The sequence below is a fragment of the Onychomys torridus genome, chromosome 4 (assembly GCF_903995425.1).
Source record: "Onychomys torridus chromosome 4, mOncTor1.1, whole genome shotgun sequence".
NCBI classification, from domain to species: Eukaryota; Metazoa; Chordata; class Mammalia; order Rodentia; family Cricetidae; genus Onychomys; species Onychomys torridus.
The window spans coordinates 56361608-56384903 of record NC_050446.1 but is presented as its reverse complement, the minus strand read 5'-3'; the positions used below and the strand labels follow the sequence as shown (position 1 = coordinate 56384903).

The following is a 23296-nucleotide window of genomic DNA, read 5'->3' as shown; positions in this document are numbered from 1 at the left end:
TATAGACATATTTGTCTGCATTTTTCATTAGGTCTAATGACTAAGTTGAGTCTTTGGAATCTTATAAATACATTGTGCTATAGTCTATAATTACAGTTAGAGTTCTCCCTCTGCCTCCACCATCAATTATGTCTTTTATTTCCTAAGCAGTTAGCCAGAATGTCTGGATAACTGGCAGTAGTAAACATGATGATAAGCATTCTATTTCCCAAACAGTCAATGCAGATACATACAGCCTATAGAAATGAACGTTATGTGAGGTCCTTTGATCTTTTACATGTGAAAATCCATCCTGAGACTAGTAGTTTGAGAAGTCTGTACAGAGAAAAGTCTAGCTGAGAGAGAGAGGTTATTTGATGGGTGTCTATAGGAAAGTGTGTGTGTGTGTGTGTGTGTGTGTGTGTGTGTGTGTGTGTGTGTGTAGTGGATAGTTATCCCAGCATTGGTCTGGAAGTTCCAACCCCCATTGAGGCTTCGGTAATGGTCACGCCCACAAGGTGGGGCGGAGGAGGAAGCGGAAGACCCAGGATGGAGAGGAGGGCTCTCTCTTGGTTCTGGGAGGCTGGATGCAGGAGGTAGACGGAGTAGAGTTCTTCAGAGAACACCGCCAGACTGCGCCATACCTTTGCCAGACCCTACAACCTATCCCTTCATTTGTAAGTTACCCCACAAAATAAATCTCCCTTTTAACTACGTGGAGTGGCCTTAATAATTTCACCAATGTGTGTGTGTGTGTGTGTGTGTGTGTGTGTGTGTGTGTGTGTGTGTGTATGACTCACTTGTAAAGGCATTTGGGTCAAACACATTCCCTCTATTGATCAGTTTGTGTGGTGACTGTCGTAATATGGTTGTCGGCTGTCTTATTTCCTATGACATATAATGTCTGGAACCTCAGAGAAAAGGCCATGGAACTGATACTGTGAGAGTGTTGATTCTTGAGTCACTGACAGATTAGAGCCCTAGATTGCAGCCAGGCCTGAAACCTGAGCCCTTTGAGAGTGACAGGCTTGAAAAATAGACTTTGGGTCTGCCTGATCCTCCTGCTGCCTAATCATGGAGAAAAGAGATTTTTCTTCTCTTTTTTTTTCAGGAGCTTCCATGTGCTCAGTGGGCAGTCAGGCTATACGTTATTGGGTGGTTAAGAGAGGAAGGCACAGTCCTTGATGAAGCTTGCAAGGAAGTCTTGGCAATCAAAGCTGTAGAGTACACCTGTCTTCACTGGAAAGTTTCTTCCTAGGCTTCAGGAACTCCTGGCACTGCTGAAAGAGTCTTTCTCTGCCTTTGGCTGTTCCAGAACTCCTGCCCTTCCTATGTGTTATCACTCCTCATCTTTGCTCTTATCCTGAATCACATGTGCACACACAACTGTGCTTCTTTGTATACATTACCATGTGGGGTAAGCTGATGAAGATGCCAGGTGTTTTGTCTCTATGAAGCACTTCACTTGTTTTAAACTACTTGGGACAGTAATCCCTCTGAGACTTGCTTTTAAGCCTTGTTAGGAGAACTACAGCAGCCTTCAGTCAATCACTGATGGAACATTCTTCTGTCCCCAATGTCCCATGAACATCCATGTTCTGCCACTTTGCCTGGTAGGGACACCTGTGTGGTTTCTGAGCCCTGTGAACTTAATGTTTCTAGTAGCTGGCTCTTCCTGGCCTGGCCTCACACACAGTGCTGAGTTCTCAGCTCAAGGCAGAGCTCTGTGCTTCTGTAGTTCCCTAGAGCTTGCTCTGGTGCAGTGAGGTTCCTGTGAACTGTGATCAGCCTGGCCTTTGTGGAGTACTCATTCCTATTCAACCAAGGGTGTGACCTCATGCCCCACTACAGCTCTCCCACCTGTACTGTGACCTGGAAATCCTGCCAGACACTGTGGCTTACTGTGTTCACTCTGAGAGACATCCTTGTGTGCATTCTAGTTGTTTCAAATGGAAGATAAAGCCAGTCTGTACTATTCTTTACAGTCAGACACAGAAGTTTAGTTTCAAAGTATAAACCACTTCTGTAAGTATAAGCTTTACGACAAAAGCTCCTTTACCCATAGTCAGAAACAAACATCAAAATTCCATGCCATGATTTTCAAAGTATCTTTTTAAAATGTATATACTTTTAATTTTTTAAAAAATATTATTTTTATTTTATGTGTATGAATGTTTTGTCTGCATAGATATGTATAGGAACTCCATATATGCCTGACCCCCATAGAAGCCAGAACAAGGGTATGGGGGCTCCTGGAACTGGAGTTAAGGAGTCTTGAAGGCTCTATAAGAACAAAGACTGTCAGTTTCTGAGACATGTCTCCAACCCTGTGTATTTTTTATTTTTAAATAAAATTTAAAGCTACCATACAAAGTCATGTATGTATATAGGTTAATATAACTGTGTATATAATTATCCTTCTCACTCATTGCCCCCCCCCCACAGTCTTCTCTCCATCCTCTCTACCATCTTCTTGCTGTCTTCTATTCATTGTTCATTTCTGCTTCCCTGCCATATGCACACCTGCGACTTTAGAGGTAATATGTGTTCCCTTTACCTTCACAAGCTATCAGAGAGTTATGTCCATGAGCAAAGTCAGAGTTTTTCACTTTTTCAGTATTAGGAACCACTGTCATGCTGCTAATTTGTCACTAAAATGTTGCTTTGTCTATGGTTCTTTGTATGTTTATTTATACATTGGGTGTTTTTAGTTTCTGAAGGTCATAAGCCTTATGTGACAGGGACTCTGTGCCATGCACTTCAGTTTTTCTATCATCCCTGGGAAAACTGGCCTAATTTTTCATTTCTCCAGTTTCCAACTCATACAGGGACTGAGGTTTAAAAAAAAAAAAAGGCAAAACCCTAAAATTCCAAGTGATTTACATTCTATGGGTTCCAGATAGTTTTCATGCATCAAAATGGGGAAGCAATGGTTCTAGCTGAGAGTTTAATTCCTTTTTAGGTGGTTCCAAGCGTCATCAGCTGGGCAGCGGTGAGTCCGTAGAACTTGAAGCCGTATTTTCTGTGAAGCTGAAGCGGCGCTGTTCCGCAAAGCAGCCGGGCAAAGGCACTCTGCTGGGCATCACCCTCTTCATCTGCCTGAAAGGACAACAAAACAAATTAAAGGAGTCTACACTTGATCTCATTAACTCGAGTGAAGACCACTGCGACGTATGGTTCAGAGAGTTCAAGAGAATCCTGGAAGGTAAGTACGAACATGGGTTTCTTTGATATAGGTCAGTGACATTTCATGTCAGGGGCTGGAGAGGTGGCTCAGTGGTCACACGGTGGCTCACAGCCATCGGTAACTCCTGAGGCCCTCTTCTGGACTTCGTGAGCACCAGGAATGCACATGGTACACAGACATACATGCAGGCCAAACACCCATATATATATAAAATAAAATAAAAAATTAAAGCCACAACTTACTTTTCTGGGCAAAAGGGACATTCGATTGTGCTGTGAGAGTGCCTTTCTGTTTTCAGTCTGTTATTTTCATCATGAGGGGCTCTTGCATCTTGTTAGGTGTTTTTTTTATAATGTCAGATAAGAAAAATCATATAATTTTCCTTTTATTTTGTTGATGTGATTGATATAGTACAATGACTGATAATTGTGTATTTAACTATCCCTGCATTCACAAATAAGTCTCACATTATCATGGCATATAACTCTTTTAATATGCTATTGAATTAATTTGGCACAATTTTGGTACAGCATTCTTGCACAAGTATCCACACAGAGTATTATTTTTAGGTTTTGATAGCATCCTTGTCTGATTGTGGCATCTGAGTAATCCCGATCTTATAAAATGAATTCCAAATTAACTTTTGAATAGCTGTACTTATGAAGCTTTAGTAATTCTAAGTAGGACAGATATTTATTTTGTTTATATGTACGGGTCCTTTGACTGTATGGATATCTGTGCACCATGTATATAAAGTGCACATAGAATCCACAAGAGGCACTGGATTCCCAGGAACTGCAGTTACAGAGGTTGTGAGTTGCCTTGTGGTTGCTAGGAACCAAACCCTGGTCATTTTGACCACTGAGTCATCATCCCTCCTGTTTCCTAAGAAGTTTTTTAAATGATTTATTTTAATTGTGTTTTAAATTTTTTAATTTTATTTTTTTCTATATGTGTGTGCATTTGTGGTATGTGAATGTAGATGTATAAGCCATAGTGCATATGTGAATGTCAAAGGACGAGTTATTTTTAGAAGTATCTTTATTGTCCTCACTCACATTTCTATTGAGCTTGCTTCCTATCTACACATTGCGAGCAAAGTACATTTCTGTGTTGGACATTTTAGAAATAAGACTTTTTAAAAAAGGATAATCTGTAATTTACTATGTGCTTTACTTATTGAGAGTTGTCTAGCTTGGGGTAGATTTTTCTGAAGGTTAATGCCTGAGTATGTTCGTGAGAGTATGTCAAATAATGAACTGTGTGTTTGAAATGACATTTTTACATTCTGGATGCTAAAACTCTTAAGTATCATGCACTTCAATTGTATAGAACTTACCTAATTAAAATGTCTCATCTGGAGATTAGAGATTATTTTCCCATTGACCTGTTTTAAATATTTTATCATGTTGAACAGTGCAAAAGTAGCTAGAGTAGTAGTTACAGTTTGGGGTTGGATGGCAGTGTTGGACACCAAATAAAAGCAGGTTATGGTGACGTCAGGAGCTTTCAGCCCCAGCAGCACTGATCCAGAATAGCTAACGGACACACACTGGCCTATGGTGGATAGCTGCTAAGCATTTGCTCGTAGCTGATAAGCAGAAGTGACTGCTGTAAGCCTGGGAAAGTCTGCTTCATCATGAGCTCCTTTGGGATCTTTAGAGGACCTTCCTTCCAAGAGGACAGGAGCATACATAGGCCAGTGTTTGGTTCATCTCTCTATAAACAACAACAACAACAAAAGTGTATTTGTAACTAGAAAGAATCCATTGTAATGAGTCATTTTTTCAAAGCTGTTATTTCAAAAGATTTCAATTAAGTTTATTAACATGAGAAGGTATTCAGAAGGTTTAGATAGTCAGTAAATTAAGAATGTGTCATTTGCTTAGGAGAGTGAACCTCTTCCTTGTGCTGAAGGTCTAAGAAATCTCCCAGAGGACTTATGAAGAGCTTGCTGGGGCAAATTCAATATATCTCACCCATAAAGTCAACAGTAAGTAAGCAGAGGACGTCTGAGCAAACCTCAATTTAGTAAGAGCAATTTTATAGGAATAGAGAGACTTGTCAAAACTCAAACAAAATACCTCTGAAAACACTGTCCAAATATTTAGTTTGACGAATGATGTTTTAGCTTGATCTAGGGTTAACAATCTAGTCAAATTACAGAGATGAATAAACTACACATCTTTGCCAAACATCCTCTGGGGATCTCACTTTGAACTTTTGGTTTAGAGAAGAGTAGAAAGCAGCGAGCTGTGTAGGGTCATTTTCTCTGGCTTGCTCCTGGAGTGCATAATTATTTGGCTCATTGAAAGCAATTAGACTGACTTCTAAAACCAACCAATAACCCTGTCTCAAAAAACCAAAAAAAAAAAAAAAAACCAAACAAACAAAAAAACCCCAAAAACAAACAAAAAAACAAAAAACAAACAAACAAACAAACAAAAACCAACCAATGCAGACAATAAAGGTTGAAAACCTCTGATGACAGTGAGAGACCCTAAAGAAGATGGTAGCATATGCTCCATCTCTGCATCCAGGGACCCAGAGCATCCCTTAGGGGTCTTCTTATCCCATCTGCATCATCTCCAGCATATACAAAGGCACATCTGAGGCTGCAAAGCTCTCTGCCAGTTACATCACACAGAATCTCCCTTTTCCAGCTTACAATCTAATGGTCCCCCTTATTTTTTCAGATTTATAATTCAAGAATTCATTAAACTATCATCTGAGAATGAAATTCAGTTGGCTCCAATTCTCTTCCACAAGTGGTGGAAGCCCTGTGTCCTTTCCAGGCAGAGAGCTAAGGTCTGTTGCCCAACTCCTCCTGATCTTTCCTTGGAAGTAGTTCCCTTACATCCAACATTCCTGCCTCTGACGCAGTGCTTAGGTTCTGGCACAGAGTGATTGCTCATTGCCTACACCCCTGCCCAGTATTCCCCTTCTAAAGAGTTTTTTTGTTTTGTTTTGTTTTGTTTTGTTTTGTTTTGTCTATAAAACGTTTGGGAAGTGACTGAAATTTTGCATAACAAAAATGTATATAACTTTCAGGTAAATATTAGATAACCATATTTTAATTCCAGGGACAAAGTCCTTACTTCTAACTGGGTCTGCTAGTAAAAAAAAGTTGATCTTCAAAATGGCATTGAATTCAGAATTATTTTCAATTTCATCTTGATTGAGCAAATAGAATTTTTCTTTGATTGCCAACACTTACACCTCCCTCCTACTCTTCTAACGAGAAAAACATGGAGACATTCAATGCTCAAGTGGGTGGTCTTCTAGTCTTAATTAATCTAACAATTACAGTTTTATATAGTTCTGACAGTGCGTTATTTCTAAATATGAACAATTATACTTGGAATCTGAGCAAGGAATAAGATGTGATAATTTTTAAAGGAAAATTGGCAGTAGTAGCTGGAGGAAGAAAGCAATCTCAAATACTTCAGATTTTGAAAACTAATTAACATTGACTAAATAATTACAGGTTTATAAATATAAAAGAGCACTTTTTCTTTTTTATTTAAAAGTCAATTAGTTTCACTCTTGACCCTATTTTCTGAGCATAGTTGAGTACAGAATGTTTTAACTTTGTTTTATTTGTGTTTTTGAGACTAGGACTACATAGCTCAAGCTAACCTTGAGCTCATGTTCTTCCCTTGGGAGCCTCCCCATTGCTAGGACTATAGGTGTGGGCCCAGCTTCTTTTCAACATCAGTTATACAAAAGCTGTCATAATTTTATAACTAATAGGCAATATAATTCATTCATGCAACATACACGATGCACACAGATTCTGTACTCTGTGTTGGAAACAAACAGAACCCCCCCCCCAAAAAAAAAAGAAAGATTTGTGGTATTTGAGAGATGGCTTGGTGGTTAAGACCATGTACTGCTTTTGAAGAGAACCTGAGTTCAGTTCCCAGCACCCACACCAGCAGGCTCACAACTGCCAGAACTACAGCTTCAGAGGGGATCCAACACATCTGACCTCTGCTGACATCTGCACTCAAATGTAAAAACTGGTCCTGTACCCCACAAAAAACCCTACAGTTACACATAGTAAAAATAATAAAGAAAATTAAAAATGGAGATGTACTCTTCAAATTTTCCTTGCCCTGAAGAGAGATAAGACAATATGTTGTTTTTAAAGTAGATCAAATGTACAATGGAGATGCCGAACAAACTTATGCAAACCATAGTCATTGATATTAGAATTAAAGTTTTTTAAGTGATTGTCATCATTATATCAAAAATGGTCTAGCATAGTGTTTTCCAACTTCAAATATGTACGTGCTGCAAAGATAAATATGCACAGCTTTAAACATGGTATGTGTATATACAAGATATGTCCATTTTTATCCCATTAGGGCACAATTCTATTTTTTCAGATTTGAGTTTCTTAGTAATGTGTTATTTGAAAGCTCCATTGGACCCTGATCCAAGCCTTTCCCTAGGGACAGTAATCTAGATTTGAATGAATATCCTTGGGCCTCCTAGTACGTACCTGAGACAGCCTCACAGGTGACATTTTGGACCTTCAAAACAAGAACAAGACATTTTCAAATGTAAAAAAGCTCTAAAAGTGTCTGCTAAGTGACTTGAAAAATGAGTAGGTACAGTGGAATCAGGACTTTGATTGGCTCCTAGGAAAGGTGTCCTGATGTGGGCACACTAGGAATATGTTACAATATCTTCTTCCTCTAGAGAGGATGAAACTCCAAGCACTTTGAGAGCAATGTGTGAAGAAGTAAAGAAAAAAGGCCACTGTTACAGGAATAAAGGCATGCTTAGAAAGTGGTAGTATATAGTTTAAAACAAACAAAGACTAAATATAAATACATATTCACAGGGGAATTTATGTAATAAAATATGAAAGAAAAACCTTAGGAGAAAATGCAGAAGGAATGAGCAAAAGGTAGAAGAGCTCTTATAGAACACGACTATTACATTTTGTTGATATATTTAAGGCTTGTTCATCTATTTCCAATTAATAGAGACAAGTAATGGCATTTTTAGCACACATTGGGGAGATTTAGTTCTGGTGTCATTACTGTTCAGTTTCATATCTAAATGCTAATTTCACAAGGCAGGAAAATATAAATGAGTCATATATATTTTATTTGTTTTGTTCTAGCAGTCTAGCCTGCAATACTATTGCAATAGCTGAAATAAGCTTTCAGATATGAAGCACAGAGAAAGCAGAAATCATATTTAAATATCTAGTTTTACTTCTAAGAAGAGTAATTTCCCTTACTTTGCTATTACCTCAAATCTGTGTACATGAGGTTGACCTTCTTATGGGATGCTCCTTGAGAAGAAAAATGGAAAGCAAACAAACATTATTTCTTAAAACTGTTTTGTTTAGTACTTACATTATCTTGTATAAGCAAATCATAGACTCTTTCTCTCTCTCTCTCTCTCTCTCTCTCTCTCTCTCTCTCTCTCTCACTCACACACACACACACACACACACACACACACACACATGATTAAATTAACCAGGCAGAATTGTCTTAGGTGATAGTAAATAATATAAAGGTTTGCTTTGATATGGTGAGAAATGATGTACTTAGAAGGAAACATAAGAAGCTGATATCATAAAGATTACTTTAAACTTTACACTTGCATTGATTTGTGTGTATGTGTGTGCACACACATGCTCACAACCTCATGGATGCATGTGCCATAGTGGATGTGTGGAAGTCAGAGGACAAGCTGTAAGAATTCGCAGTACTCTTCTTCCATTGTGCAGGTCCTGAGGATCGAACTCAGGACCATCATAATGATCATTGTTATCTGTTAAAGAGATAGATATTCAGTTGTGCACAGTATTAGTTGGCAGTGCTTAATTTGTTTATGGACAAAGTTTTTAGTGTGTAAAGTTGAAGTACAGCTGTCTTCTGAGGTTCCAAGAAAAGAAATAAAAGACTAATTAATGATCAGTCAACTAGGCACTAAAGTCTTGTATGTTGCTTTTAAATGTTTTGCCATAAGTGTACATAGTCAACACATATAAAAACAGTATTATAGCCACTTTATTATTTATACATTACCATCAAAGCCCAATTCCATGTGAGGCACACTGTCCAGTAAAGATCATGTGATGCCCACCTCCTGCAGTGACTTTAAAAATGAGTCCCAACCTCCCTGCTTCCCTGTGCACTTTCTACATCAACTATTCACTCTTCAGCTAACTGCTATTTTTTTCTTTTTCTGTTGTCTGTGAATCTCTGCATCTGTTTTCATCAGTTACTGGGTAAAGGCTCTCTGACGACTATTAGGGTAGTCACCAATCTGATTACAGTAGATGGCCAATTCAGGCACCCCCTCCACTATTGCTAGGATTCTTAGCTGGGGTCATCTTTGTGGATGCCAGGGAGTTTCCCTGGCACCAGGTTTCTCCTTAACTCTGAAATGTGCTTCCCCCATCAAGACATCTCTTTAGTTACTCTCTTCCTCGGACTTGCCCCCAAACTGCCTCTGGCACCCAGCCTGCTGAACCTGCTCACTCAAGTTCCCATCCCTTCATCCCCCCCCACCTCTGCCCCCAGTTTACCCAGGAGAACTCTTCTATTTTCCTTTCCCAGGGAAATCCAAGCATCCTTCTTTGGGCCCTCTTTGTTATCTAGCCTTGTTGGGGATGTGGATTGTAGGTTGGTTATCTTATACTTTACCCCTAATATCTACTTATGAGTGAGTACATATCATGTTTGTCTTTCTAGGTTTGGGTTACCTCATTCAGAATGATTTTTTTTTCTAGTTCCATCCATTTGCCTGCAAATTTCATGAGGTCATTCTTTCTTACAGCTGAGTGATACTCTATTGTGTAAATGTACCTCCCACATTTTCCTTATCCATTCTTTGGTTGAGGGGCATCTATGTTTTTTGTTTAGTGGTTCTGAGTAAACCTTTGGTTGGACCTATCATCCAGAAAAAAACAAAAAACAAACAAACAAAAACACTTGAAAATCTCCAGTGTGTCATCACTATGAATGGCAGCCTATCAGCACCCAGCAGCCTCCCATGACAGTTTGCTGAGGCACACAGAAGCTTTGTAGGGTCTGAACACCAAATCTGTATGAGTGGCAACCCTACAATCAAACATCAGAGACTGTCTGAATAATATTAGTATTATTATTAGCATTGGCATAGGAATGTACTAAAGCTATTCATTACAAGTATATTTAAATGTTTTTCTCTCTCAATAATTTTATGTAAGATATTTCTTACAAACCAACCTGAAAATAGAAAACCTATATTTTATCAAGCCAAGTATTGAAAATGAGTTTTAAAATAAATTTGCTTCAGTTATGTTTAACTTTTTTGAATTTTCTATTGTTTACCAAACTGGACATTGAGAACAGTGAAATTCATCTTTATTAAATTCTGAACAACCAATACCACTTAACTCTTCAAGATAATTGTATTATCAAAAGAAAAGTTCATTCAGAACTCCGGTTTTATCATGATTGTAGCTGAGATTCCAAACAGAAAGCACAGCAATCATGTAATTTTTGCTAATAAGGCAAAAGAAGAGTTTCAGTTTTTCTTTAAATCTACCACATGATAGTTTCACATTTTGAATTGTTTCCATGCTAGCAATTAGTAGTGTGAGAATTCACTAAGCATCTGTTTGTAAACACAGCAAACCATAGAGCATTAGACCCCAAGATCTTCACATGATGGCAGGAGTTCAAGCCGAATAAGACTAGGACTGAATACAGACTGGGACTCTAGTTAACCCGTGTGTTACTGGGAGCAAGAATCGTGGGTATTGGCAACTTCAAACAACTCGGTTTCCTGGATGCACATATGCAAACCCTGGCACACCATACTCACCAAAGATGCCTTTGCAGACAAACAGAATATAGAACATGTACACTCTTGCTTTCTATGTTTTTAAAGGGTAACCAACACCCACCCTTCAATCATGTTGGGCCATTGCTTGTTTCCAAAGCCTTTCCCCTGTTCTAGTTTCTGAGGGCTCCTTCTAGTTCCTTCTAGTTCCTTCTTTCACAGCTACTGCCCTTTCAGCCAATAGGAAGCTAGAATTAGTTCTTTAGAAACAGTCAGTTCTATTTATACTTGAAATGAAAGATCTCAGCAATCTTCCCAAGGGCTTCTCAACACCCCCTGTGGCATTTTTATCCTAAGGGAGGGACATGTTTTTGTATGTAATCGATTATAATGGTATTGAAAAAAATTAATTGCTGTATTGTACAAGAAAATTATACTCTTGCTTCATTCATTGACAGAGTATCTTGAGGATAAAAGCTGAAGAGCTTATTCATTTTAGAGAATATCAGTGTCAAATTGTTCAGCAAGGAAGAAGCCTTGGTGACAGTGTCTTTTGTATAATTCAACTTCTTGGAGAAACAATTTAGGTGGTCTTTGTCAGGTTTTGCCATGCGATTAGATTCAGAGTGCTAAATGAATATCCTCTAAATGTTTCCAGTAAAATGTTGAATTAAGTTTTCATGCTGTTAAATGAATTAGTTAATACCACTTCTTAACTGAATATCAGAGAGTCATTATTTTAAAACTCAGACTAATGATAATGAATGACATTTATTAAGCAGTTACTACATGCCACATACTTTATAAGCAATTTTTATGAATTGTCTCATTAAATCCTCATAATAGCATCAAGAACTATAAATATACTCCCATAGAAATACAGGAGCAGAATTACTTATGTGTTTTGTTGTAGGGCCGGAGGAATTGAAACAATGCATGACAACAAAAAGTGAAATTGAATAAATTATAATGGTTATCATTTTTTAGTTTATACACAAGAAAATTAAAAGTGTTTTTAAAGGCTAAAAATACTATTTTTTGTTTTTTTTTGTGTGTGTGTGTGTGTGTGTGTGTGTGTGTGTGTGTGTGTATGAATATGGAGGACAGAAGACTAAGGGTATCATCAATAGGAACATTGTCTATGCTGTCTGTCTCCTTTGAAGCAGGGTTTCTCATTGGCTTTGAGCTCACCAGTCAGGCTAGCCTGGCTGGCCAGTGTGTTCTAGGGATCCTGCTGTCTCTGCCTACGTGAGGTCAGGCTTATGTGTCCCCACATCTGACATTTTTTACATGGGTTGTCGAGACTGAACTCAGAGTCTCATACTTGGGAGGCAACTCCTCACCCACGGAGCCATTTCTCCAGAATGTTAAATTGGTTCCTCATCACAAAAGGGGACATTTACACCAGTTTACCATTAGATCAAATCTGTGTCCCGTTAGGTTGATCTTCTTTGGGTGTCCTTTTAGGAGAACAAAATTTAGAGCCTCTTAAAAAATTACTCTTGTTTCATACATGAGTCCAAAGACCTTACTTTTAACTGGATTTTCTAGTGAGACAGGTTTTTCTTAAAAGTAGCATTGGCTGGTTTTGAACAATATCTTTTCTTACTAGCATATACCTACATCTTCCCCCCTTTCCTCCTCAGACTATATAGTCACTATGTGCATGCCCTGCCTTCTATACAAGCTACAGTATGACGTCAATCTATCCCAGTTACTGTGCAGTTAGGACTCTTTCCTCAGATGGATGCCAGGCACTTGTCATGAGCATCAATGTCATCTTCATTGAAGATAATCTATCTCTAGTATTCTGTTCCAAACACTTGACTCAGAACTTTAGAGACATGGAACAGGCAGAATTTGGTGCCAGCACTAATATTATAGTTCCTGTCCCAACACTGAATAACTTTCTCATCATGAATCAGTATTGCGAGTCCTCGAATGCCTTGGGGTGAAATGCACAGGCACTATGGAATATATGACAGTGATTTCTTTTTGCTAACCTAGAGGAATTGGAAAAGTACTCATAAACACACTGGTCTGAGACTAATTATTGGGTTCCTGCCTTCAGCAGAGATTCCAAAACCTGGTTCAAATACCTTAAGCTTATATATAGGGGGAATTCAAAGTCGAATCAGTACTTGGATGAGGCTAAAATGGGCTGCCAGTTTTCCATGGGAAATAAATGAAAAGTAACAGTGACAAACCTATAATATGTACAAACAGAAATAAACCATATTTCATGTTAGGCCACGAGTTATTATTACCCCCTGGCACTCATTAGAGAACCACTGATGCTAACATAATTGTGTGATGTTTATAGAGCTGTTACAGGCACCTTCAGGAACTTTGTTACAATCTTTTGTGAATGGATCTGTCATTTGAGGCAGGTAGTTGAAATATTTTCAATAGATAACATGCTGCAGCACTGGACAATTAGTTCTCAAATTAGCCAGTTATCAGCATTAGGGTGGGGGGAACACCTAAATAAAAATTAAAAAGCATCAATTTTAGTTCATTTAAAAAAAAACTCTCTCAAGTGGAAAATTACATATGTTGAAAACATTCATTTTCTGTTTCTATTACTTACACACACTGGTTTCTCCCCCAAAAGAGAAGAGAAGAGCTTGCTTGTATGGCTTCTGGGCCCTTGGCAGTATCTGCTGCAAGGCTGCTTCTCCTGTCACTCAATTCTTCAGGCTACTTCCCTTCATGTCATGAAATCAAAAGAGTGGAGAGAGAGCCCAGAGAAGAGGGGAAGGAGAGAGGAACGGGGAGAGCGAGAGGAAGAGAGAAGGACAGGGAGAGAAAGGAAGAGAAGGGAGGAGACCAACTTGTACACACTGGGACTGTATGTGTGTATGTATGCAACCAAATGAGGGATTCCCTGTTCAGGGAAATGGGAAAGTAGGCTCTCTTGCTGTGCAAGTTGTTTGGAAATGGTACAAAATCTTTAGAGTGTGAAGGAAAGATCGACCCACCCCTGAAACTGGCCCCTGTGCTGTTCTAACTGCTTCTCAAAATTTTGTTGTACTTGCTCACTGATGGGCATCATGAGATATTTTGTTGCTTTAGTTTGGCTGTGGGATGGTTCCCAGAATCCTGTATAATAAAGCTCGGTGCCATTTGAAAGGCCCAATTGGAGCTTTCAGGTCTCTGGGTTCATGTCCTCCATTGAATTGTGAAGCCGTGGTCTGTCTTCCTCTGTTTTCCTTTTGTACTTGGCCCTGAGATAAATGAAATTCCTCTGCTATGTCCCCTCACTGTGACACACTCCATACACATGGGACAATGCAACTGTAGATGTAAACCGCCAGACAGTGAGCTAAAATAAACTATGTGAGTTGGTCCGTCAAGTGTTTCTAATAGTAACAGAAAGCTAAGTGATTCACAGGCTTTCTGCTTTCCTTTCTTGCCTCAGCCCCTGGAAGCAACAGATTTCTCAACATTTCTAGTTTCTTTGAATGGAAATCGATATTGAGAAATCAAAATGTTAGATGTACTTGTTGTCCTCAGAATGTCTCAGATGATGGGCATCAAAGATACTCCATATGGAATTTATCTTCTTCATGGCAAGAGTTAACCATTTGGGAAAGAAACTCTTCTTTCCTGGACTGCTTAACAAAATCTCTTATAAACTGGACATGTAGGGCCCATAGGAAGGTGACCACTGAATTTTGCAAGGTGAGATGGTCCTTCAGGTTCCTATTTTACCAAAGAAACTGCCAGACATTCTACAGGACACAGGGAAAAATGACTGAGAGACAAGGCCTATATAGGCTTAAGATGATGCCCCAACATTGCAGATTTTTGGAAGTTGCTTACAATGCTCTTCTTGTTTACTTAGGTAATATTATATCCTTCTGGGTCTTTGGTATAGTTCGAGACTAAATAGTTATAATTATAATTTTCCTGAGTTGTGATAAAAGATAAGTTAGATATGAAATTTTAGACTCACAAATATAGGATAGCTAGAATATTTTCTTTAATTTTGCCAAATACAAACAGACTACATACTGTAACTGTAATTCTTGCTTGATAACTGTTTCGTTATATGTAATTTTATATAACAGGTTAAAGTTAAAACCTTCCTTTTTGATTAGACAGAAAAGGGGAAGCACTGTGAGATGTCTTTCTGTATGCTGTGAATATGTGTTGTTCGGATTGGTTGATAAATAAAATGCTGATTGGCCAGTAGCCAGGCAGGAAGTATAGGTAGGGCAAGCAGAAGAGGAGAATGCTGGGAAGAGAAAGGGCAGAGTCAGGAGTTGCCAGCCAGATGCAGAGGAAGCAAGATGAGAATGTCTAACTGAGAAAAGATACCAAGCCATGTGGCTAAACACAAATAAGAATTATGGATTAATTTATGTGTAAGAGCTAGTCAGTTATAAGCCTGAGCTTTGGCTGAGCAGTTATAATTGATATAAGCCTCTGAATGATTATTTTATAACCAGGACATGGGACTGCAGGGCCTAGTGGGACTGGAAAAAAACCTTCTGACTACAGTCTTACCTTATACCAACTGCATTAAAACGGGTTAGGCGTTCTCTTGGATTCCTCTGAAACACTTTACACAGCATTGAGGATTCTACTCTCTCAGGTTTGTCACAATACCTTTTATAGAACCATCTCTTCCTGATGCTTTCATGCATGGCAGATATGTCCTCTGTATTTTATGAATTCATTTTTAAGAATTAGTCTCACAACTTATACAAGAAATAGTCCATTTCATTTTGTTTTCAGATTTCACTCCTACAGGGCTTAAAGGTGTTTTTAGAAATAGCTTCTTTATTGATCTGCATGATTTCTATCAATTGCAATACATATTATGCTTTCTTCATTGTTCAATGATTAAATTAGTTTCTTGTTTTATTTTTTCTCCAAAAATTAGGGCTTTTTTGGTATGACACAGTATAGCAAGAATTTTAAAAGTTCTTATTAATAAAAATAAACCCAGAGCCAGATATTGGGGTGAACACTGAGAGATCAGAGAAGCAGAACAAGCCACATCCAACCTCACCTCGCCAGTTTCTCATCTGATCTTGTTTCTTCAAACTGAAAGCTTCTCACCCAAATGGATCCCACCTGAATGCTACTCAAAAGCCTAAAAGATTAAAAAGCCTAAAGTTCCTGGTCCTCATGACTTTCTGCTTCCTGCCATCACTTCCTGGGATTAAAGGTGTGTATTGACATGGCTGGCTGTTTCCAGTGTGGCTTTGAACTCACAGAGATCTGGATGGATCTCTGTCTCCAGAATGCTAGGATTAAAGGTTTGTGTGCCACCATTTTCTGGCCTCTATGTCTATCTAGTGGCTGTTCTGTTCTCTGACCCCAGATAAGTTTATTAGGTTGTACAATATATTGGGGGACACAATATCACCACATTTCCCCTTTTTGTTTAAAATAAAAAAAGCTTATAACTAATATAAGAAAAACTATATCCAATAAATATATAATATATATCAAGAATTACATTAACAATGTCTAGTCCATTAACATTTGACAGATTTAGACAAAAACCCCATTTTATATATATTAACAACGTCCAGTCCATTAACATCTGACAAATTCAGACAAAAAGTTTCATTACTTATCCTATTTAAATCAAGCAGTTACTTCTTAAAAGTAGATTGAGTAGTCTGCCTTTTTATCTTCTCATATCCAACACAGTGGTCTTGCTGACTTCTTACTCATGATCTGCAGTCCCCACCTCCTGAGGGCTGGGAGAGCAGGTGCTATTTTATTAACTTGACCTACTGAATTCCTTCTCTATGTCATTCATTTCTGAGCTCATTTTCATATTCCTTCTCATACTTTTGTTTTCTTTTATTGTTTGATTCTAAATCTTGGATTTACAGATTCATTTTTACTCTCATTTTTATTGATGCAGATGTTAAAGGTCTTGAATTTCTACTGCTATATATAAAATGAAGCTCATAGATTCCAAAAATTAAATATTTTACTATAGTCTTTAAGGAATTCCACAGTTTTTATTTACGTTTCCCCTTTTACCTAGACACTGCTTAACAAAAATTAAATTTCTAAATATATTTCTCCCTCACTGTTTTGTTTATAATTTCTGCTCCCATAAATGACCATGTACATTGTGAATATTCTAAGTTCTGTTTCTGCCTCTTCTTATTTCCTTAATGTCTTTTATTAGATATTCTATCACATTTAAGGTTGCTGGGACATGTTATAAAGTTAATTTTCCTCTTGCTGGTAAACAAACCAGGACCTCCTGCTTCTTGGTTGCTTCCTCCTGGGCACTAGGCAAGCAGTAGGCCACTAAGCTCCAATTGTTGTTTGCATTTCCCTGATGGCTAAGGATGTGGAACAGCTTTGCTTTTTGTGTTTTGTTTTTCCACACATTGAACTCTCACTTTCCACAACTCCTTGCAAATCCCCCCTCTTCCCTACTCCTCTGTTTTGTGTCCTGTTTTCTTGTTTGTTTTAGGAGAGACTATCTCACAGCAGATTCCCTGGTTCTCTGGTTCTTAAAATATTTCTGGGGCCACTTTCATGGTGTTTTCAGGGCCATAGCTAAGAGGGTTTGTGTTGTAAATGTATTCATTGGGCACAGGCATATATATATGCCTTTTGTATTTTATTTCTGTCTTTTTTTTTTTTGTATAGTTGTAGATTCAGTTTGTTTGTTTGCTTATTGACTGGAATTTTTCTGGGGTTTGATTTTTGGAGTTCATTCCATAGTGTGGGTATTAACCCCTATTGATGTGTGGTTGATGAGGATTTTCCCATTCTGTATGCTGTCTCCTCACTTAGGCATTTGTTCCTTTGCTGGGTGCAGGTTTTTGAGACCTTGCAGACTGCTGAAAACATTTAAAAATCACACCCGGCTACAGCACTTACAAATGATCCAGAGAGGCTACTTTAGTAAAACTTTACAACTTGATTAAATCGTTAAATTAGAAACATTCATGAAATTATTATCTGTTATTTTATAATTTCCTACTTTGGTGGGTGATTAAATGTCCAATTATGGCATTAAATTAGATTCTTGAGATGTTAATTGTATTTAAATGCTAATTATTTTAACTGATCTGATGGGTTGGTAAAAAGTAACTTGGTCTATTGGGTGAACCGGCTCCTGTCTGTCTCTCCTCTCTAGCTTATTCTTTCACTGGGCATCTAACTGGTGTTGGATCCCTTATTATCTAAATACTCAAACGTGGAGGTAATCTTTCCACCAGCAGACGATTCCTTCTGTTAATTGCTGTTCCCTTCATTTTAGCTGTTAGAAAAAGAGATTTGTTTACACTGGCAAACTATATGTGAATTTATTTTTACTTTAAGTCGAACTATGGCATTAGAATTATTTATATCTTTAGGAGAAAAGATCAGTACGCATATGCTTTTGTTTGACAATAAAGGGAATCAATGGGTTTTAGTATAAATCACTTAAGATAGAATGTCACCACCTCAGCTCTGCTGGGAACTAGTCAGATCTTCTCTGAAAGGCTTTTACCACCAGGTTACTCATTAACAGGGCACAGTTTACTATCAGAAGCTCTTAAGCACTGTGGTTAGGGAGGAGTTTGTTTCTCCTGTTTATACTTCTTACCTTTCCAACAATTTGGTTGCTTTCCTGTGTGAAATACTTGTGAATATCTACAAGATTGTGGCAGGATTCTGGGCTCTGAACTGTGTTGAGCACCAGTCCATTTCCATCTCACAGAACTCAAAAACAGCACAGATGTGAGTCTGGGGGTGGCGTCCCTGCAGCTCTCAGGAGCCTTTGTTTGGAGAACACCCTGATTAACCCCCACCCTTCATGGTTCATTGACTCACTGATAGATCAAGTTTAAACTAGTACATATTAGCACATTTGTTACTAACAGAGGAGCAGTTGGCCATTCTGTTTTACACTGCTGGTTCCTTGCAAACTGGCGTGCTAAAAAGGTCTCTACTCCAGAGTATGAATGGAGAGGTTACCAAGGGACTGAGAATCCAGTCAGCTGCATATTAATGTTGACTCATGCTTCTGTTTAAATCTTGGATTATCTACTGGGAAGATGCTTATACTGTTGTACAGTTATGAATAAGTGATCACTGCCACTGTGAAATTCATTTTTTTCTAAGGGTGAGGATTTAAATGTCTCAGTATAGTTTTCTATTAACCAGTCTGTCCCTTGATGAGATCCCGACTCTGGTGTTGGAGCAGCCTGAAGTGTTGATCAATGGTTGGATTCTGTGTAGCTGGTGATCTCACATACATCCTCATAGTGCTTCTATACTCCCATCTTCTGTGAAAATGTTTCTGTTCAGTCCAGAAGGCATGCCTGTTTTCTCCTCAAGAAAACAAACTATCTCTTTCTGTTGTCTATCCTGTGAGTTATTCCTTTTCTTAAAACTCAAAGGAGCTTGCTCTACCTGCCTCATTCGATTTTCAGAGTCTCTGAGTGCTTTTAGATAGTTACAGTTCTTTTCATGGAAAATAGGCTTGCAGAATCATCTGGCAGTATTAAGTGGTGAATTTTGCCTTGGCTTCATTGCTTATCAGTGCCATCTTCTTGGCCACCTGCTTCTCAGCATCCTGAGATGATGAAGGCTGAATGCCCAGTGGAGCTGAGGGACATCACACTGAGTCTAAGACAAGGACTGAAGAATGGAGGCTGCTTTCTGAAGCAAATGGTTTCGTATATACTAAGAGAAGCATTTCCCTCTAGCTCTACTACTTGCCTTGTATTATATCTGTTTCTGAAAAGTGAACTGATTTAAGTTCTGATCAAAAGGACCAGTACTTATTTCTCATGCTGTTGTTAATTTAGAAAATAATTTGCTAGCTACTAAATATTTTCTACCAACTTTAAGTTCATACACAGAGGCTCAGTATGAGATAAAGAATGAGTTGTATTACCATGCAGTAAAGAAGTTGTTACTTGTCTCATGCTTTGTAATCCTTCCAATGAATTTAGATGTCTGACACAAAACCTGTTTTTGCTAAATCTTTGGTTCTCCATCAAATATTACTTTCACCTTTTCATTTTATTTTAGGAATTAACATAAATGCTTTATGCTTTTTAATCTGTTTTATACCATTGCAATTTGGAAATTATTCTGTATTACTGTTGGTCAGTGTTAATCTCTTTAATTAGGTTTCTTTATTGCAATTGAAACTTCAGTTTTATAATTTTCTCTTATATTGAACTTCTACTGTGTGTCAGATAACTTTTCTGTAGACTATTAAATATAGCAGAAAGCAGAATCACAAAACTTTTGACTCAAGGGAATTCTGTTCTACTAACACAAGAGAAACTGAAAATACCAAATAAATATATTTCTGGTCTATCAAATGGTGGTGTGTGTTACCAGGAAAAGGAAAAGAAGTATTTGTCATGGGATGCTTTTGCGACAATGGAGCATACATGGAACTAAACAAAGCCTCTTCTTCCCTGTGTTGCTTTTAGGCCAGGGTATTTTATCATAGCAACAGAAATGGAACTGGAGCAGCATCTGTATTTCCATCCCCTTGATTTCATAGTTCCTCCTGCTTTCCTGTGTTTGTGTTACACGTTGTAGCAATGTGTTACAAAGTAAATGATAGGCAGCGGAATATTTCCAACTGAATACTTTGAAGTGTACCTCTAAAACCAGACATTTCACTAATACCCAGATACTATTATCCCCCCAAATTGTTTGTTATCCATGGTTCATATCAAAAAGCTCCTGTTTTCTATAATGTATTTTTACTTAATTTCTATTAAGAATCTCCCACTTAATTAAACACATGTGAATGATATTCCCTTTCTTTCTCCAGCTGTTGTGTTTTCTTTGGCATTGACTTTGGAAGAGCCCAGCTTATTGGTCCTGTAATGGATATAAGGGTTACTAGAATAGCTTATCTAAACATAGATTGCTGGCCTCCAGAAATCCTGGTGCACTGTATCTAGGGTACTTCTTTCTAATGAAATGCCAGGTAATGCTTAGAGCAGTTCTGTGATTATACTATCCAGTGGCTTCTTCATGGTACCATGTGGTGATATTGTGTCCCTCAATATAGTGTGTACCCTAATAAACTTATCTGGGGTCAGAGAACAGAACAGCCACTAGATAGACATAGAGGCCAGAAAATGGTGGCACACATACCTTTAATTCTAGCATTCTGGAGGCAGAGATTCATCCGGATCTCTGTGAGTTCAAAGCCACACTGGAAACAGCCAGGCATGTCAATACACACCTTTAATCCCAGGAAGTGATGGCAGGAAGCAGAAAGTCATGAGGACCAGGAACTTTAGGCTTTTTAATCTTTTAGGCTTTTGAGTAGCATTCAGGTGGGATCCATTTGGGTGAGGACTCAGAAGCTTTCAGTTTGAGGAAACAAGATCAGCTGAGAAGTTGGCAAGGTGAGGTTGGATGTGGCTTGTTCTGTTTCTCTAATCTTTCAGTGTTCACCCTAATACATGGCTCCAGGTTTGTTTTTATTAATGAGACCTTTTAAGACTCATGTTACACAATGTTGCTGAGGAAAAGAGGTGAAACTCTGGTTTTATTTATAGTGTGTTCAGGAAGTTGATACCAGCATGACAACATAAGTCTGCAAAGGGAAAACTGGGATTAGCCTTGGTTCTGAATGCTAAGAATCAGCCTAGACAATAATGTTAGCATCGTGACAGTATGTGTCTGATCAGAAGCCTCTGAGGGAAAACACTAAGGTACTTCTCTCTGATTCTAGAGTTGACAGGACTGCACTTTATCAGTGTGGCTAGACGGGGCCCACACAGGTGGGACCAACCACTGTGCAGGGAATCTAGAGCAAGTGGATTTCTTGAACAGTTGGAAAGAGGCAATGTAAAATGATCATTATTGCTGATAACAGTAATTGTTAGCCTAGAAAATCTAAGAGGTTTCAGGGAAAACCTGTGATGGAAAGTGGGAGAATTAAAAATAGATTATGTGCAGAAATCAATAGTTTTGCTTTCTATAGCCAATATTAAAGTAGGTAGGTGGATGGGAGGAAAGTATATTGACAATAACAACAGAAAAGATAAAACAGTACAACTGTTGAACATTTATCTGAAAATAGTTAGCATGGTACTGAAGGGATAGAGAAGAATTAGTTATTTGGAAATATATGTTTTTGTATAAAAGAAATTGAACATCATAAAGCCTTTAAGGTAATTTTATTTTAATATAATTCTGTAAGATACCAGAAGGATTTATGGTGCTAGGTAAATTGATTTTAATGATCGTGTGGAATACGGCTCATGCAAGCACTTAGCATGTGCAAGGCCCTGGGTACAATTCCTAGCACCCCAAACAACATCAACAACAACAAAGTGATATTGACATGTGGCTACGTGAACTGGTCTCAGACTACATAACTTGATAGATACAAATACTTTCAGCATTTGTGGGCATCTAAAAGCACCATTTAACTCTGTGACATGGAGCTGGGCTTGTGACAAACTCATGCTTGATATGCACGAGGCCCTCTGTTTAAACCCAAACTCAAAACAGTGAAAATTAAAAAAAAAAAAAAAAAAAAAAAATCAAAGAACCAAACAGAATCAGTGGGAAACAACTGATCAGTTAATGAATGATGTTGGATCAGGTCGTTTGAAGAAAAAATAAAGTCAAATTCCCATTTTATTTCATCTACTGAAATAAATTTCAGATGGGATTTTTAAAAATATGAAATTGGGACCACAAAAGTATTAAAAGAAAAGTAGAAGGTTTTAAAGTCTCAAAGAACTTTTATATATGACATAAAATTCAGAGGCCATAGAATAAATGCTAGAGAAACTCAATGGTAAGTATATAAAACTGAGAATTTTCAGCATTTAAAAAATGCCATAAATAAAATCCCAAGGCAAAGGACACTGTGCAATGTCTTTCTAAGTCACACAACAAGCAGCAATAACTTTCCTACAGGCCAAACCACTGTTGTAACTAATACAACCAAGAAAATACAACACACAGAAGACACTTTGTGAAATACCAGATCACAGAAAAATGAAAGCAGCCCTTTCATATTTGCAGTTTTCCAACCTCTCTCATACGAAAATGTTAAATTGAAACTAGACTGGAATAGACCTCCTAATTACATGTCCTTTGTCACAGAGTAGAAAGGGATCCAACCCCAGTCATCAGAATCAGAGGCAGGAACTTTAACCAATGAGTCATCTAACTAGCACTGAAATTGTCTTTAAAATAAACACACTGGAAGGAAACAAGACATATAGTGACTTAGAGTATGTATGCAGACTGCTTGTGCGTGTACATGTATTTGTGGAAGGATTCCTTATGAGTGCTTGCCTCCCAGGAAGGAAGCTGGAATAGGCAGATTAAGGAGATTTTGAACTCTGTTCC

At 38.0% G+C, this 23296-nt stretch overlaps 1 protein-coding gene across 1 annotated transcript in view; it reads left to right on the top strand.

Moving 5' to 3' along the window:
• The window catches only part of Cerkl (ceramide kinase like), a 104222-nt gene that overhangs the window by 33254 nt on the left and 47672 nt on the right, over window positions 1-23296 (top strand). Inside the window, exon 2 of the mRNA XM_036185880.1 lies at window positions 2942-3184. Within this exon, the coding sequence (XP_036041773.1) occupies window positions 2942-3184 (243 nt within the window). The remainder of the gene's footprint in view (window positions 1-2941; window positions 3185-23296) is intronic.